The sequence below is a fragment of the Pempheris klunzingeri genome, chromosome 14, assembly GCF_042242105.1.
Source record: "Pempheris klunzingeri isolate RE-2024b chromosome 14, fPemKlu1.hap1, whole genome shotgun sequence".
Lineage (NCBI taxonomy): Eukaryota > Metazoa > Chordata > Actinopteri > Acropomatiformes > Pempheridae > Pempheris > Pempheris klunzingeri.
Window position 1 is genome coordinate 7568382 of NC_092025.1, and position 17486 is coordinate 7585867.

Consider the following 17486-nt stretch of genomic DNA (forward strand, 5'->3'; position numbering starts at 1 on the left):
CCTACAACCGTTTTTGCTTAAGCCGATTCACCCGGGTCAACATTTAGTTCCTGTGCCTCCTAAAATAACAAATTGCAAAGACAACATTATTCATTATATGTGTGAAACAACCTTTTTTTGAAACCTTAGAATTAGCATTGGTATTTAAATAAACAGATATCTACACATAAAAACATTCTATATGATATTTGCAGTACATATGCAAAATAAGATCAGAGAAAACACATAATCACAGGGTAATAACACTGTTTTATAGTGTTCTTGACAAAAGGAATTTGGTCCATATCATATATCATATAAGAGACGGTGTGTGGGTATGAAATGAAATTGGTAGTCAAGCCAGGTGCCTTGCTAGTAGTGGATAGCCCAGCTCATGGCTCCCAACTGCCATGTTTAGATATTGATTATTCAGGTTGTGTATATTTAGAAACTATTAAGTTTGAGGTTAAATCTCCCTGAACTCAGCAGTCCAAATGAGTACAACTAAGAGAAAAGTTTGCAATTCAAATAGTCCTGAAAATAGATGGTGAAATGGCCTGTGATCATTCAGATTACACAGTGATATGTCTTTTCTGACTCATGATAAAACAAGCAAACAAACAAACAAAAAAACATTGTGCTATGCTCACAGTTGCCTTGGTTTACTTGACATACTGTATGGATTCGCTTTATGTCTGGGCTTTAATACACAGCTATCCAATACACAGATATACAATATACAGCTATACAATGTACAGTTATACAAGAAACATGGATCTCACCTCGGTGCTTCACCTATTTATAACAATATGTGTACAATAAATAATGGTAGTCTAAACAGTTATAGTGTGTAGGCCCTAAACTTTCCCGTCTCATAGGAAACTTAAATCTACAATTCTGATCTAATCCACTATGTTATCCTGCATGTACTGTGTTGTAACATATTGTAACCATATCTGAAGTGTATTCTAATGGATAATGAATATACAGATATTATTATAGGCCTAATGCTGTAAAATGCCTTATGGTTTTGAATCTCTGTGTGTTTTCTTCTCACCAAATGTCTTTATTTGGGTGTTATCAAATAAGAGGCCATTTTAAAATGAAAAAGGTTCATTATGATATTTAAAATATTAACTTCAGATTATTATCATACATATTTATCAGGAACAAAAATAACCAAATCATAATAAAACAAATGAACATGACAACATATTTTTGTGGCCTAAATATACAATCAGGTTTGTTGCTCTGTCTATCAGATGATGCAGGGGTCTATTTCAGGAAACACTGACGTCATGAAACCTCAGGTGTTACAGCAGCGTCTGATGAGTCGAAACTGCGTGCGCGTCCCCGCCCACCTGCAACAGATACCGCGTAAAAAAGCTCGCTCCCGCTGTCCCCTCCCCATTCAAGGTGCGGCTGAGGAACAGGTGCGCGAGGCCACACTGAGGCACTGTATAAATTGAAACATCACCGCTGTCTGCCAACTTGTTGTCGGAAAAACCTCAGGAATACATTCATTATTAATAACTTTGTCAGATACAAGGCGAACTTAGCTAAAACTCTAAGTGGGGATTAACGCCTTCGGAGCAGGTGGACGTCCACTTTATTGATTCGACGTCAAGTCGTTTAAGAAGAAGAAGAAGAAGAAGAAGGGAAAATGGCCAACTCGGGTTTGCAGATTTTGGGATTCGCCCTGGCCCTCCTTGGCGTAATTGGACTGATAATTGGCACAATGTTGCCCCAGTGGAAGATGTCTGCGTATGTTGGGGACAACATCATCACAGCGGTGGCCATGTACGAAGGACTGTGGATGTCCTGTGCCTTCCAGAGCACAGGACAAATCCAGTGCAAGGTCTACGACTCCATCCTGCAGCTCAACGGTGAGTACCTTCACCACATGAGGGGCGTCGAAGACCTTGTTCTTTCGTGGAACAGAGACCCTAAAATTGAAGATGTGTTGGTCATGATAGTGGTAGGCCCGTTAGCTTGAAAGCCCTTGAAACCCTGTTAAATATTTCCTTGAGTTTTGTCTGTCTTGCTTTTTCTGTATAGGCCTAATAAGTTATGTTACACGGAAAGGCCTGCTGTTTAATTTATCACAATAGGCTCACCATGGCGATGAAAGTGGTTTTTAAACGTAATGTAACTACTTGTACTGGCTGCTTCCTTCACTAAAACCTGTAGTTAACGTGTCACAGGAACTAATAGAGCCTAACTATCCGGCATGCACCTGTTCAACACTGAGCCTAGCTTTTCTCTGTAGGCCACAACTGTTAGCAGATTCCTGTGGCCTGGACCGACCGGTTTGGTCACTTATTAACCCTCCCCCCTTTATTCACACAGCATGCACTTATTTTTCTCTATAAATCACAATATGAGGCCTCACCCGCAGTTTGCAGCAGCTCTGTTTGATGGCTCAGTGCCAGGGATCATTTTGAATAAAGGAGGGTGGGGGGAAAAAAAAGCTTTTTTTTGACTTCACAGGCCAGAATGTGTGAATCACTTTTACACTTAGCTAATGATTACTCTGCAGCTATTGTCCAGTAAATCTACCCCCACCCACCCCCTCCTAGCTCCTGCATGGAAAAGCCCATAGTGTAGGTCTTGCATTGCACAGCGAAGGTAGTTACAGGTTAAACACCTGTATGAGCCAGTGTTTAGCCAACAGGCCTAAATACCAGCCTCACAAACAGCTGCTTTGTCTTTGGCCTATAGGGCATTACATTAACATAAAAGTGTTGTTTGCTATGTTTTGGTGCCCAGAAATGTTGACTCTTTTATACAGAATGTTTGGGGAAAAATATATCAAGTGCAGCATTTGGTGTAATAGTTTGTATGCTTGAATAATGACCCACTTGAACAATTACTACAGGTGGACTCCTGGGCTGTGTTGTGTGGCAGTATGGGTGGTTCAGGGAAATGAATTAAAATGAATGTTCTTTCTTTGTTGGTCATGTAGGTCATTAGCTGAAAGAACATCTAAACGAGGAAGTTGGATCACTTTTTGCATCCCCCCCCCCATTTTTTTTTTTTTTTTTTTCCCCAAGTGAAAAATCACAAGACCATGCACTGTGTCTGTCTGTTTTACGACTATCGGTTATCTTAAAGCAGCGGCTAAATGGGTCAATGGTAGCCTGACAGTTCGTCATTATGCATGTTTCAGACTGATTGATAGACTGCCCTCAGGCCTAAACTGCCAGAATGTCGTATGAAAGAAGGTTTGGATTTTGAGTCCCTCCCTGTGCATTTATCTCGACTCACCATATTCACCAAATCACACTTACAGCTCTAAGTTGCTTGTCAATGAGTTCACGAGCCTGCCGTTTTCTCCAAATAGCCAAATATGTGTAGGATTTTATTTTTGCTTTATTTCTTTTCTATAGACTTATCAAAACGCTTGATAAAATATCTGCAGCACAATGAGTCTTATCGCCTCTTCAAACATGAACACAACCCAGCTTTGATAAACATTGTGTGGTTACAGCTGTGGTTAGATATGGAGCAAGTGCACAAATAATAGCTCATTATTCATTAATCTAATGAAACGCCTGACATTTTGATACCCATTGTATATTTGTGTTGAAGCCATATCAGGCATTCTTGACATTCTTTTTTTGTGGATGGTAGTCTGAAGCTAGGAAGTGTCCACCTGCTGAAAAGCAGGCTGAGAGTACCTGAAATTGGGAGTGGCTACATATAATGATATCTGAAACCTGGTTAGACCTGTTTCTCACTTGCACGCATACAAACTCGCCCCCCCCCCTCCTCTTCCGGTTAGAGCCAGTTTCTGTGGTGCGTTGTTATAGGGAGCGGCAATGACACACAGGAGACAGAAGCAGCTCTGTTGTGCATGAACAGTGTTTGTTTAGACTGCTGTTTTTCCCCCAAATGGTGGCTTTGAAACCCATAAACACAAACTATGGGTTAGACTTTTATTAGAAGTTTTCTCTTTTTCTGCTTTAATCCAGTAAAGCCTGTTAAGTCTTACCACACCCATGATCCTATGTACTGAGTTTTAGTAAGTGTTAAATAAAACCCTGTCCTGTTCTCTTACCCAGCTGCCCTCCAGGCAACCCGCGCCCTCATGATTGTGAGCATTATCGTAACGATTGCTGGCCTGGGCGTAGCCTGCATGGGAATGAAGTGCACCAACTGTGGCGGAGATGACAAGACGCGCAAGTCCCGCATTGCTATGACTGGTGGCATTATCATCTTGATTGGATGTAAGAAATTGTTGATGTTGGAGTTGTTGTTTTGTTTTTTCTCCTCCCTGGACTCTTGACAGCTTCACTGATGTTCTTCTTTGCTTTCCTGCAGCTTTGTGTGCCATCGTTGCCTGCTCTTGGTACGCTCACGACATCATCCAAGCCTTCTACAACCCGTTCACCCCCGTCAACACCAAGTAAGTACATGAGAATTTAAGCTGAAACTTCCCCTTTATGCACCGTTTCCGTCCATTGTGCCTGCACTGGATGTGTGTGTTTTTTTTTTTTTGTTTTTTTTTAATTGAATGAAATTTGCATCATCAACCAGAGCAGGAGCCAGCCTACTATTACCTGAACACCTTTTAGCAGAATACAGTGTCTCCGCCTTCTCTTCCCCCTTCTTTCTACACATTTGCATGTGTCCTCTTCTAGTGCTGATAAATGCATTGTCCATGCTTGTTTATTAGTGAAGCTCTGCTGGCATCTGTTAACCCTCTTACTTACTGTAACTTCTCTTCCTAAAGGTATGAGTTTGGTTCTGCCATCTTCATCGCCTGGGCTGGAGCCTTCCTGTCTGTAGTGGGTGGTGGTATGCTGGCAGCATCCTGCCCAAGAAACAAATCTACGCCAAAGTATCCCATCTCTAGGCCCCCCAGCAGTAAGGAATACGTTTGAACAGGACTCTGTGTTAGAGAGTGAAGGAACACTCTACATTCATACTAGTCCAGCTCTGAGATTGAACCAGTGAAAAAGATGTTTCCCAGGAGGTGATCAGTACCTGTTTCTGTTTTTATGTTATTTTATTGTATTTTATATTTTAGTTTCTTCAGGGCTACCCTGGGATGTTACTGTAATATTATTTTAACAAATTAAAGTTTTAAATAACGGCTGTTTACTCCTTTAAAGAGCGTATTGACCCTGTCTGGAACTACAGTCAGTGCTTACTGATTTGTATACTATGTAGTATACTATCCACTTAGTTGACACCTGTAAAGCACTAAGTTAAAAGGGGAAACACAAGATATTATACAAGTTGGTATGTAGAATATTTTTCACACGCAACAGTGTGTTTGGGTGAAACAGTTTGAATGCACTGAATAGAATCTGTTATGGCAATGGACAACTCTTGCACCATTTGTTACTGTATAGGCTGAATCCACGTCGGCTAATCATCTGGCCCCTGAGAAGCAATTTGCTCCCATTATTTCCACATACGTGTGCCTTATTTATATAAACACAGCAAATCATTCAGTTCCGCGTTCTTTCGATCAAGTGCCGCAGTGAAATTGTAACTATAGATTGCAGTAAACTGATTCCTTTAACTCAGATTGCCAATGTTTTTGCTGGCATACATAAAGCATGACATGTTGTGAGCTGTGTATTTGTTAGCGTGTTCTGTAATTACAGTTTCGTGTGAGTGGGCTTGGCTTTTTGTTTCTGCTGTAATCCCAGTAGCTGTTGCTGCACTCACATTTACAGTTTTTTAAAAACTTTTTAAATTGTGATTTATTTTTTTTTTCAAAGTTTGTTGTACATAAAATAAAAGTGGAAAATGTAGCATTTCTGGTTTGTTGAAATCCCTCTATGCAAAACAACTGTAAGCATGCAGCACAAGCTGCTTTATTAAATAATTACAGACAATTTAAAAGAGGGAAGTAAATTGATCAGCTACTAAAAAGTGGGTTATTTGCACTAACACACACTAAGGTACATGTAGTAGACTTACAGTATTGAAGAAAAGTTGTCAAACTGCATGTGCAGACATTTAATTCTGAGCACATTTCACTCAGACATGACAGGTTCATGTAGCAGATGATTTTCTCACTGAGGCAGTAATCCAAAATGATCAGGCCACGCTTGGCTCTGGCTAGAGGCCATCTTCCTTTGGGTGGATGGGTGCACAGCGTCATAATGACCAACAAAATAAAAGTTGCTTTGGTTTTATTGCCATCTTGTGGTGTGTTTAGGTGACTGCTTTTAGGTGGGGTAGACTGTGTACTGGGTGCATGGATGAATGTACTGTACATTACATATAGATTGTTATATTTCCATCTATCAGTAAAAGTATTATTTTACATGCTGGGTCTTTTTTTTTTACATTTTAGCAGTGAGGAGAAAGCTCCAAGTAATATTCCATCACAGTGGAGCACTTCACCTTATCCCTCCTGTCTTTTTACAGCGTCTCGTCTCCTTTCACTTTGTCATTTCATGCCTTCGAGTTATGAGTCTTGTGATTTATTAGACCCAGCAGTGTCTTGCTCCAGTTCTCCTTTTCCCCTGTTCTCAATCTGCCTGCCATTCTCTAATCATCATTCTTTCCTCCCCTCAGGTCACATCTGAAAAAGTAATAATAATGATTTTCACTCCTAAGTGGCCAAACCATCTGACCTCAGTCTGCCTCTGCCCTATAAACCACCACAATGCAAGCAAACCAGGAAGCTCTTCTTTTATAACCCAGCAATTTGGGATTGTAGATGGGAGGACTCCTCCCCTCCTCTTCCTTGCTGGAATTTATTTATTTTTATCTGAAAACATTTGCTTTCCTGCATACATTTTGACTGCAATAGACCTTTGGGCTCCTCAATCCTAATCACAGCATACATTTCTGTGCTACCTAATCGCTGAATGATGATGATAATGATGATGAATCACCACTGTCTGTCACTTTTTTTAATCACCCTGGCTAAGTAAATGATGCACCGCTCTATTTAAGCGGTCATTTATTGGACCATTAAAAGTAAAAATGAGCAGGAAGGGCTCAGTGGTCTATTTGGTAATAAGTAATAGTTGGATGTGCTGCCCAAACTGTCATCACATGTGCTGTCACACTTGAGGACGTTTTTAAAGAATCAAAACTTCAGGGGGAAGTTTTCTCCGGCCCCGTGGATAAGGATAAGCGGTATAGATAATATAACTCATATTTCAATGAGATCTGAGCAAAATAGGCAGAGGAAAACCTTTCCATGAGAGTAACTTGACATAACAAAAAGCAATAGATCAGTGTTTCCCAGTTCTATGTCTTGGAGGCCCACTGCCCTGCATGTTTTAGATGTTTCCCTGCTCCAACACACCTGATGCAGCGCAGTGGGATCAGGATGGAAACGCTGCACGAGTAAACATCTGCTTCCTCCACTGGCGATGGTGTTAAAAACACGTCTTTCAGTCACTTCCAACTCTCTAAATCTGTGTAAAACACAGTGCACGCTGATTCTGTTGTCAGCTGACTGAAGGACTATGATGATATTACTTGATCAAGGGTCACGAAACAGCCCAGCTATTACACTCTCTGTGATCCTCGACTCTCTAATCGCAGTAGATGTGTAGTTTTGTAACACCCCAAACAGAATATAAGACATTCTGAAACACAAACAAGCAGATCATAGACACAAAGATCAGAGTAATGCAGAGATGCGGAGGCAAAAGAAAATTGTCATCCTCTGTTCCTCTCTCACTAAAACGCCCTTTGTTACGGAACATGCCACCTCTAGTTAGAACTCCTGAAGCTGCTTGACAACGAGCTGATCATCTAAATCAGCTGTGTTGGAGCGGGGAGAGATCTAAAACATGCAGGACAATGGCTCCTGCAGGAGAGGATTGGCAAACACTAGAAGAATTTGGGCCCCTGGTGCCATAATTACAGTGGTATCAAAACACATTTTGGCTGCTGTGTCATTTCCAATATGCAATTTGTCTGAGTCAGTGTTGGTAGTGAGATGAAGGTACACTTCCTTTCGCTCATGGGACAAACGCCTGCTCACTTGTTTAGTCGCACAGATTCTCTGTAAGGGGACTTTTATTTTGTGATCTGCCCGATGTGAAGCAGGAAGACTACACTTCCTTGTTTAAAATACCTTTGTGGGTCATTTGTTTCTGCTGTAATGTTGTCAGTTCCAAAGGAGGAACTTTTGTATTACTGTGTGTTCTGATTATGCCTCTGTAGATACTCTTTATCGGGCAAGGGACCATATTTGGTAGGCAGTAGAACTACAAGATTTCTCCAAGCCAACCAGGGACAATCAGGCTACATGACAGACCGGCAAGAAACCGTATATGGCACTTTTATGGTAACTTTTCACCATGAAATTGAAATAAAAAAAATATAAAATAAAAACTCTCAAAAGTAAAAAAGTCTTGTAATGACCACCAGTAATGGTCTACGGTTGAAATTTTGAATTTCTAAGTATTTCAATGAGTGCCCTATAAAGGGTTAATTCATCCAGGTGTAGTGCCACGTGAACTATTTACAGAAACATGAAGACATCAAGTACTACAGTATGTGAGAGATCTGTCAGCTTTTGAATATGAAATACCGTCTTATTGATTCAACGGACAATAAGAAACCAGTTTCAAGTTAATGTTTCTGCAATAAACATTTTCTTAATTGGCGACATGTCGCAACAGTCATCGTGACCTCACCTCAGCGGTCGTGCAGTTAGTGTAGGATTACTTAACCCAGCATATTGGAAGGAATAATAGGAAACATTCACAGCCAAAAGCTTGGGGCTTATTTCAAGAAGGCTCATTTTCTGGACGAACATGAAAATCTATGTCCACTTAAACCAACCGTTAATGATATTATTCACAGACAAGTCCTACAAAATCAAGAACACATATTTGGCTCATTTCCTCATGTGGATTCTCAGGGTTTAAGTGTGCAGCTTTCTCAAACAATCACCTCTTGACTACAGCAGCACCGTCTGCCTACACACACTTGGAAAAGACCAAGCCCTCCAGAGAAGAGATAGCTGAGCACATTTTCATAACCAAGGAAAATTTCAAGATGTCTTGGATTCTACACTGGATGGCAAAAAACATGAGCAGTCTGTGCTTGAAACTTTAATTGTTGTTAGATTGAACATAAAGGAAAATGATCAAATGACTGCATTTAGCTCTGAACGTTAGTCTCATTGCAGAAAAAAAACCAAACAGTAGCACTTCCAGATTATTATTTTTTTATTTAAATCAATCTTGGGATAGCCCATCCAAACCCACAGCATATTTAAAGTCATACAAACGGACACTCGTTTCTTCAGAACATGGAATGATCTTATGCTAGAACGGGCCTCATGCGTCAACATTTACATTTCTAATATACTTTAACTGGTCAGATGAACTCCGATTTTGTATCTTCACTTAACTTGAACACTTTCTTAGAACATTCTAACATCTGCACACCCTGGTTTGGAAAGCTATAAGCAGCCCTTAATTAAGAAAAAAAAAAAGAAAAAAAAAGACAAACTCGTATTGAAATTCCTTCATGCATTCAGTCACTCTCACAGAGCAAGTAGTTAACATCTGACCTATCGGCTATCAGTAGTCATGGAAGTACAGCACTGACGTGTGTAGGCTGCTGCATTTGCATCACTAAAAGCAACTTATTACTTAATACCAAATGGTTGATTATGTCTGGACGGTAAAATACACGAAAAATCACAAGCAGTGTTTGAATTGGAAAATGAGTGGGCAGTTTGGTGTCTTCGGACATCAACCGTAGGAATCTCACATAGCATACACATTCGTTTCAAAAAAGTGCAAAGTTGTTTTTGTCTGTGTGGTGCTAGACACACCACTATTGCTCAAACAGTATCAGCACTGTAATCATCACTGCTGATGTCGGCCAAAGAATCGGCTTTAACCTAAACTGACAAACGATGCGTTTTATTGGCGGTTTAATGGATTTCAGGTTTCTTAAGATGCTTTGCTGTTGGTCTTGTGCGTACTTTTAAGAGTGTGTGATGAATTTTAATTGACTGCATGAGGCCAAATCAACCACAACTGTATGTATAAAATTCATGTCCTCCATACCCAGGTGCCAACAATCTAGCGAGAGTTTTATTTACACATTTACGAGGACGCAAATTCGTAAGTTAGACCTCCCAGAGTTTATTCGACAACACCAGATAATTTCTCTGCTCCAAGTAGAAGCGGATGGAGGAAAGACGACGCACCACCACGATGCAGTGTCTCTAGTCTTTTCATACAGGAGAGGCAAGTGTAGATGGACTGGACTGAGAATTAAACGACAAGAGTGAGGCACCAAGTTTGGCTTCAGAAACTTTTGAGAGGCGCTATGGGTATTAACAAGTCATAAAAAAAAAAGGCAATAAAACTACAGATTTATTTAGCATCCTTCACCGTCTGCCTCCACTTCCACAGCTCTGCAACAACCTAGAGAAAAACACAAAACTGTCTGAACATGGCGGCAATGTTCAATTTGAAAGATTCTCATTTTCTGTCACTGAAATATCTAAAAAAAAAAAAAAAAACATGCTATAATCACAAAAACAAAAAAATTTTGAACATTTTTAATCTCATTAGTAAGCTCCAATATTCATCAGGTTATAGCTGATCTGGGTGAATACTCAATTCTGATTGGCTGCTACCACATCCTTTAAGTTAATATAGGACACCTACCAAGTAGCTCCAGTGAAACTGCCCATCTAAATTAATGCACTGGCTACATCAAGTTAGAAACCACGGCAACAAGGACGCAGTCAAAGCCTCCAGGGAAGGATGTACACAGTAACAAGCTGGCTTGTTTACAGCACTGAGTATCGTGCTTCAGGTCCTCAACACCACAGGTCGACAACCTTAACACACAAGCTGCAGAAGTGCATCCCACTCACTATTCAGCTGGCTACATCAGGTTGTGGCCGACAGTAACGTTAAACATGGCCATTCATTTGTTCGGGTAAATCTTGATCGACTTGGGATTTGACACTGTCAAACTTTATGTTCCATGCGTCAACTGTATGCAGTGTTATTGACTTTGAATCTTGCTTGAACAACTTTAGGGGGTGGTAATATTGTTCCAGGTATTACTAAACCAGGGAGCAGTTCATTTTGGACAACAGTGTCTGATAAATATCGGCAGGCGCTGTAAACTTGTACTGTACCTTGGCATCCGTGACTCTATAACCATGTTTCACGAAGTTCTCAAACTTGGGCTGGATTTTAGGTAGTATGATTCCCTGTAAAATGAAGAGAATGAAAATGGATGAGCGGATTTAAAACCTTTTAGTTGTGCCACATATTGCCTTTGACAAAAGTGGAATGAGTAATAAGATTTAAAAAGGACACCAACCTTCTTCACTGCCTCCATCATCTTGGCTTTGACCTCAGGAAGTGTCAAAGGTACCTTGGGAGTTGGTGGGGTTTTCGGTGACTTGTCGCCTTTACCTTTGGGGGTCTTTTCCTTTAAAAAGAATATTAAGTGTAGACATTAAGAAAGGTAGAATTTTTGGTTGGTCTTGAGGATTGGAGAAATTGAATTTGACCGGAGAGCTTTACATGAATTTATCGTTTCAGAATATATCAATAGTGACAACAGCCAACGGTGGCATCAAGTCGAGTGCAGTGAGAGTTTGTGAAAGCCAGTCGTTACCTGCTTTTTGGCAGGAGTGGGGGATTTAGAGCTCTTCCCGTTCTGAGCAGGGGCTTTTTTGGATGGCGTTGGCTTGGCCTGTAACAGATAAGCAGCCGTTAGCAAGAGGACTGTGAGCTCATTCGGCCAGACCTGCCAACACTGTATGAATTAGGTGCTCGCCTTAACAGGTGACTCTTCCTCCTCGCTCTCATCTTCCTCGTCATCTTCATCACCTCTGAACAAAGAAAAATTCAAACGCAAAAAGGTTAGATTGTGAACAGTATACCTGGAAACATGTTTTTTTCCACAAATACATTTAAAAGTTATCTAAAGACTGATCCCACCATCTGTCATTCAAACACCAACATGTATCGTGCAAAAAACACTTTACATGCAATTAGAAAAAAGCAAAATGAGGTTCAATCTGTATGTTGTAGTTAGAAATTGAAGGGTGAACATTTTCCTGTTGAGTTTCATTTAAAACAGTTGGGGTCCAAACAGTTTTGGGTGATGAAACACCATCCCAGGAGCAGGAGCACCTCTACAGCTAACTCAGCAGTACTTCCAGAGACACAAAGGAAGGTGAACAAAAAGCACCCATATCTTCCAGTCAGAACTAATCATCATGAACGTGAAAGAAAACTCCGTTACACAGATGCCTGTTGTGCCTGCTGGCATCAAGATGAGCACAATCAGGTTCATTTCCCAGAAGGACAGTGAACTTAACACACAGCGAAGCTTTGCCCGTCTGAAGTCCAGGGGAAAAGAGAAGACAGCAGACTACATTTTGTAATACATACGGCTACTCTTTATAGTTACCACCTCTCAAAATCATTGAATATCCTTGGAAGCATATGGCAACAACACAAGATATTGTGTGCCATGGTTGAAAAACTATGGGAGAACTTGGATTCTCAAATGTGGCAAATAAGTTGTAAAATTGACACCAGCTGTTAAGCTTCTATAAAGACAATCAGTATCTGCTTAACTCTAGTTGAATGACATAATATGTAACATTTAGATGTATTATCATTAGATTTAAAATGGTTTGTGGTTAAGGTTAGGTTAACCCTAACTTTTGGACCCCAATGTGTTACGGTGCAAGCACTCACTCATCATCCTCATCCTCGTCATCATCATCGTCGTCGTCGTCATCCGCCTCAGTGTCCATTTTCTTTTTTTTCTGTAGTGGAAGTAAAAAAAAAAAAAAGTGGGTTATGGTCAGTTATGAAGTTGATCAAATTTGAAACCCGGGTGGGAAAGGATGTAAAACTAACCTGAGACTTGAGGGCAGGGGAGGAAGCAGGTCTCTTCTTTGATGTTCTGACATCTTCCTCCTCCTCCTCTTCTTCTTCTTCATCGTCATCATCTTCATCAAAAGACTGATCTGCCTCCATCACTTTGGGAACAGTTCAGAAATGTTAGACGCTTAAAACACCCAAAACAGACAGGCGTGCCGTGCTATAGGAAACTTGCTTATTCAAACTTTGATTAAAACGAGTCATTAATGCACAAAACCATGATGATAATCATATCACAACACTAATAAGACACTACACACGTGTTCTCTGGTAATAAATACTCACTGACGAGGTGTTGGCCACTGATATGGATTGGACCAGAACCTGACTTCAGACGGAAAAGTGCTGGGGGTGTGATTGTGAAACCGCCGAGACACACCTGCAAACACACACTCATGTTAGCACCCATGTCATAGTTATTTATTTATATTTTTTATAAAAAGGTGCATCTTACACTAGCTTGGTGCTCTTAACGTTTAGAGTTCAATATCCATAACATTTATATTCGTGTTACACACATCAAGGTATTCATTTTCTAAGATGATTGATAATGAGTAGCATTTTTTAACCAACCCAGAGCTTTCGACTAGCTGACAGGATACTGACAAGACACTTTGTTGGTGTACAGATGTACATGTACAGATAGTAAATAAGCATGGACACTAAGAAGTGTACTTACACTTGGCAGGGTAGAGGGCTTAAGTGAAACCAGTGCTGCCTTAATTTTCTGACCCTCCGTGTCTTGTCCTTCCACCTCCACCATGTGAAGTTCATCTTTGGTGCTGGGGTCCACACAGGCCTACAGAGGGCAGGGCGACAGCTGACTGTAACTCTACAGAAACTTTTAAAAAAAGGTGCTTTCATACTTAACCTGATCCATCAAAGTCTGGTGTGTTTGGCTGTATGGTTCAGTGTGTTAGAGGCACATGCATCCTGTTAATTACTTAATACATCAGAAAGTGGGGGTGTTTTAAGCTTGTACCTACAATAATGCTGCAGTACAAAAACGGTCTCTACAAACAGCGACAGGAGACAGGCATTAATCAGGCACATGATTGTTGTGTATGCTGTCATTATTTTGCCAAAGAATGTGTGAGAGTAATACCAAGCATGAGAAAGTGGAACAAAAAAAGAAAGAAGAAATCTTAGGACAACATATGAAAATGATAAAATTCATTTAAAGTGCTGAAAAAAAATTCAGGTGGGAATATGTAACAGATACATCTGACAAGATTGTGTCATGCATGTGTTAAAAGCCCCGTTCGAACACGTCAGATGTTACTTACCATCCGTAGGTCGAGCTGATGCTCAAAGTCATCGTCCTTGGGATTGAACACCACCTCCTTTCCAGCTTCCAGGACGCACCCTGATGGAAACAAGCAAACAATTTAGGTAAGTGTGGACAGCTGCAGTAGGGGAGTTGAGGCATAGAAATACTGAGTGTTTAACCTTTCACAGACTCCTTTGCTTTAAAGTGCTATATACGAAATGCACACAAGAGGGAGCCATACAGACTGATGGTGAATACTTCCACATGGCTTAGGCACAGGGAATCCCCCTTAATTAGGACACAACCATAAAATAATGTCATTGGAAACTATGTGATGTAAATTCAACAACACAGCTACTGTGTGTGTGGATCATCCTATCGATCAAGTGTTTTTACTGTCAGAATAATGGCAGATTGGCCATTTTACAGGCCTTTGACACATTTTAGTAAAAGTAAAGAGCACTCTGGTGTGCATAGTGGCCATACTTTGAAGACATTTCCCAAAGATGTTAAACCATTATTCCCAATCCGTTTTCACATGTGATTATTATTCCCCAGCTGTCTATTTAAACAGCACAAGAGTATGATCCTGCCTGTATGTCCACTCCTAGTTATGTCTAAACACATGATCCATCTCACAAAAAAGGAAAAGCTGGACTGAGCGGTGGGACCAGGTGAAAATAAAACTTGATAAATTCATGTTGATACAGTATGACACGAAATAGTATCCACTTCAGTCACGATGATATACTGTCATGGTTAGAAAAGCCGTAGGAAGCGTTTGCCGGGATAACGTGATGAAGCCAGCAGGTCCGCGTGTGTTTGAACCCACGTTGAGGAGGATTTCATCGACCAGCTTTCGACTTTAGGACCAAATTTGAGCTCAAAGTGCTCCGTTAATCAAAGAGATGTGTAGATTAAACTGACAGACAATCCTGAACGCCTGGTGGAAAGAAAATGCTTAAATATCAACATAGTTCATGAAACATGGGCGCCGCCATGTTGATAGTCAAACACGTGTGTGGCCCATTCAGACTGGTGTGAAGCCGCGCTCCTGCCACACTAATACAACTACTAACAACCCAAGATAACACACTAGAAGTGGTTTAACATGATAACAGGGACGTTATCGTCCATTATTAAAGGGCAATACAGTTGAATTCAAACACATTTTCTTGTTCTGATATCAGCAGCGCAACACGAGGACACGTCGCGTTAATGTTTAAACACCCTAAAGTCACGTAGGACATGAATAAGTTTTCTCACCGTAAAGAAAAGTCTGCGGCGCCATTGGTTCCTCGTCTAAGCCGTTCATTTTTTCACACTAAAACGCTGACAGCCCGCTGAAAACTGCGGAGTTAAAATAACCGACTACTACTGGTATCCTCCAACTACCCTGATGCTCCGCCTCCTCTCTTCTTCTCTGTTTCATGCATAAAGACGAAGCCAGCGAGACACGTGGGTGGGTCACAGCGCCACCTGCTGTCCCGCATCATGAAGAGCATGTCGTTTGATTTATACTGTGTATCTATAAAACTGGAATGATTGTTTAATTCCGTGTATTTAACTTTGAATGAAGGTGACATGGACTATTTGATTAGTATTTACTGCTGTATGTAGTAAATATTTTCATCATGAATTTTGTTGTGGACAATTAAGGTCTGAAATTCAGAGTGTGTAAATTAGATCTTCTCTGTTTGCGGACGTCTTTTCTAATATTGATAGAAAATGTATAGTTTATGCATTGTATATTGTGAATGTGACTTTTGTACACACGACTCAGTTATACAAATGCCATTGATTCATTGATTCATCGATTCATTCATTCATTCATCCGTCCAGTGTGTAGGCTGTAGAAAACCATTTAACTTTATGAACATTCTACAAAACAATGCGTAAGCCGACACCTTTTAGAATAAGTACAAAAGCACAATATATAGCAACTACCAGCTACACAACCTCGTCTTTTGCTCCCTTTCTAAACCAGAGGACGTATTTCTGAAGATGATGGAGTAAAAGTAAAAAGAACATGTAGTTTTGGTGTAATGGTGCTCAGCATGTTTTCAGTGTCTTCTGCCTGAATAGCTGACGTTGAATTGTACACATGGGTGAGAAATTAAAGGGGAAAGAAATGGTGTAAAAAGATGCTGGACCAACACGAGCTGAATTGGCCGGGATCTGAGTACTGCAAAGGTCGTGGCATTAGATTCATGCATATCAAAGCCATTTAGCGAGTCGTTGTCACTGTCACCGACTGTTTCTACAAACAGCAAGAGGAACATTTAAAGAAATAGGCATTAATCAGGTACATTATTGTTATGTAGGCAGCAATTATTTGGCCAACGAATATGTGAGAGTAACAGTAAGCATGAGAAGGCTGAACAAATAAAATGCAATAATCTCATGAAACCGGACACTAGCTTTGAACTAATGAAATTTCAAAAGCAGTAATCAGTTACATTTAAACTACAAATTAAAATTTGGTTTCTCCACTTACAATTCATTCTCATTCAGTTTCTTCCTCAGTCCCCAGATCTTGAATGGAAGCACCTGCATCTGGCCTGTTTCTCCACTCATTCAGTTCAAGGTTCTCTTTTGATTTATCACCCCTTTGTGTCAGAAATAAGTTTGCACACAAGAAAGAGCAACAATTTACATGTTTATTCTCATGGCTTAAAATTAATTTTCTGTTGGTGAGATTGAACAACTCTGATCCAAACCAAAATGTCTGAGACCAGAGGCTGTGATGTCACACGGATGTACCTTAGGGCAAAGAGCTGCTCCACTGACAGCAAAAAGAACAGTGATGAATATTTTAGTGCTTAAACTACTATATCCTAGTGAGTTTTCTGTTATAGTGGTGCTTTCAAACAAACCCTGAGTCACGGAAAACCATGTTCTCTCTGTACCTGTACGTCGGTGTGACATCACGAGTTTGGTTTGGCTGGAGGAGACAGTGCCAAATGTTCACTAATACAGATGGAGCTGTCCTCTATGTCGTCTAAATATCACATTCCAAAGCTGACATTCAGTGCTATTTCCCTGCAAGATCTAAAACTTTCTCATTCCAGGATTTCACTCAAGCGGCCACAGCCACAGCCACGGCCGTCTGACTGTTCATTCAGGAGGAATTACACACCAAGATGAGCGACATCAATAAGGTTGCACCATACAAATATTTCACCGTCGTCGCGGACGCCATCTCCTCGTTGATTCACCTGTGCAAATAAAGACATTGGTTTGATGATCACAAGCCTTTTCCTGACTAAAATATTCAATAAATTTGTTTTGCGGGCACTTCATTATGAGATCCAAGATTTATCCACTTTTTTTTTTTTTTTTTTTACAACACTTCTAAT

The 17486-nt window shown here is 40.4% G+C and overlaps 2 protein-coding genes across 2 annotated transcripts; one reads left to right on the forward strand and one right to left on the reverse strand.

The window, feature by feature from the left end:
* The first annotated feature begins 1444 nt into the window (after positions 1-1444).
* On the forward strand, positions 1445-5750 carry LOC139213215 (claudin-7-B-like). Its single transcript, XM_070843862.1, has 4 exons — positions 1445-1865; positions 4044-4208; positions 4303-4387; positions 4715-5750. The coding sequence occupies exons 1-4, from the start codon at positions 1643-1645 to the stop codon at positions 4863-4865; spliced, it is 624 nt and encodes a 207-aa protein (XP_070699963.1). The 5' UTR covers positions 1445-1642; the 3' UTR covers positions 4866-5750.
* Positions 5751-9125: 3375 nt separating this feature from the next.
* On the reverse strand, positions 9126-15530 carry npm1a (nucleophosmin 1a). The gene is made up of 11 exons (XM_070843861.1): positions 15394-15530; positions 14144-14223; positions 13537-13656; positions 13143-13236; positions 12834-12955; positions 12669-12739; positions 11737-11791; positions 11575-11652; positions 11275-11385; positions 11087-11161; positions 9126-10358 (listed from the first exon to the last, which is right to left on the reverse strand). The coding sequence occupies exons 1-11, from the start codon at positions 15440-15442 to the stop codon at positions 10308-10310; spliced, it is 906 nt and encodes a 301-aa protein (XP_070699962.1). The 5' UTR covers positions 15443-15530; the 3' UTR covers positions 9126-10307.
* Positions 15531-17486: the final 1956 nt, after the last annotated feature.

Excerpts from the sequence above, each read along its gene's own strand:
- LOC139213215 (XM_070843862.1), top strand. The coding sequence starts at position 1,643 with ATGGCCAACTCGGGTTTGCAGATTTTGGGATTCGCCCTGGCCCTCCTT. Across the intron at positions 4,209-4,302 it reads CATTATCATCTTGATTGGAT|CTTTGTGTGCCATCGTTGCC; the intron begins GTAAGAAATTGT and ends GCTTTCCTGCAG. Across the intron at positions 4,388-4,714 it reads TTCACCCCCGTCAACACCAA|GTATGAGTTTGGTTCTGCCA; the intron begins GTAAGTACATGA and ends CTCTTCCTAAAG.
- npm1a (XM_070843861.1), bottom strand. The coding sequence starts at position 15,442 with ATGAACGGCTTAGACGAGGAACCAATGGCGCCGCAGACTTTTCTTTAC. Across the intron at positions 13,657-14,143 it reads ATCAGCTCGACCTACGGATG|GCCTGTGTGGACCCCAGCAC; the intron begins GTAAGTAACATC and ends TGCCCTCTGTAG. Across the intron at positions 13,237-13,536 it reads AGCCCTCTACCCTGCCAAGT|GTGTGTCTCGGCGGTTTCAC; the intron begins GTAAGTACACTT and ends GTGTGTTTGCAG.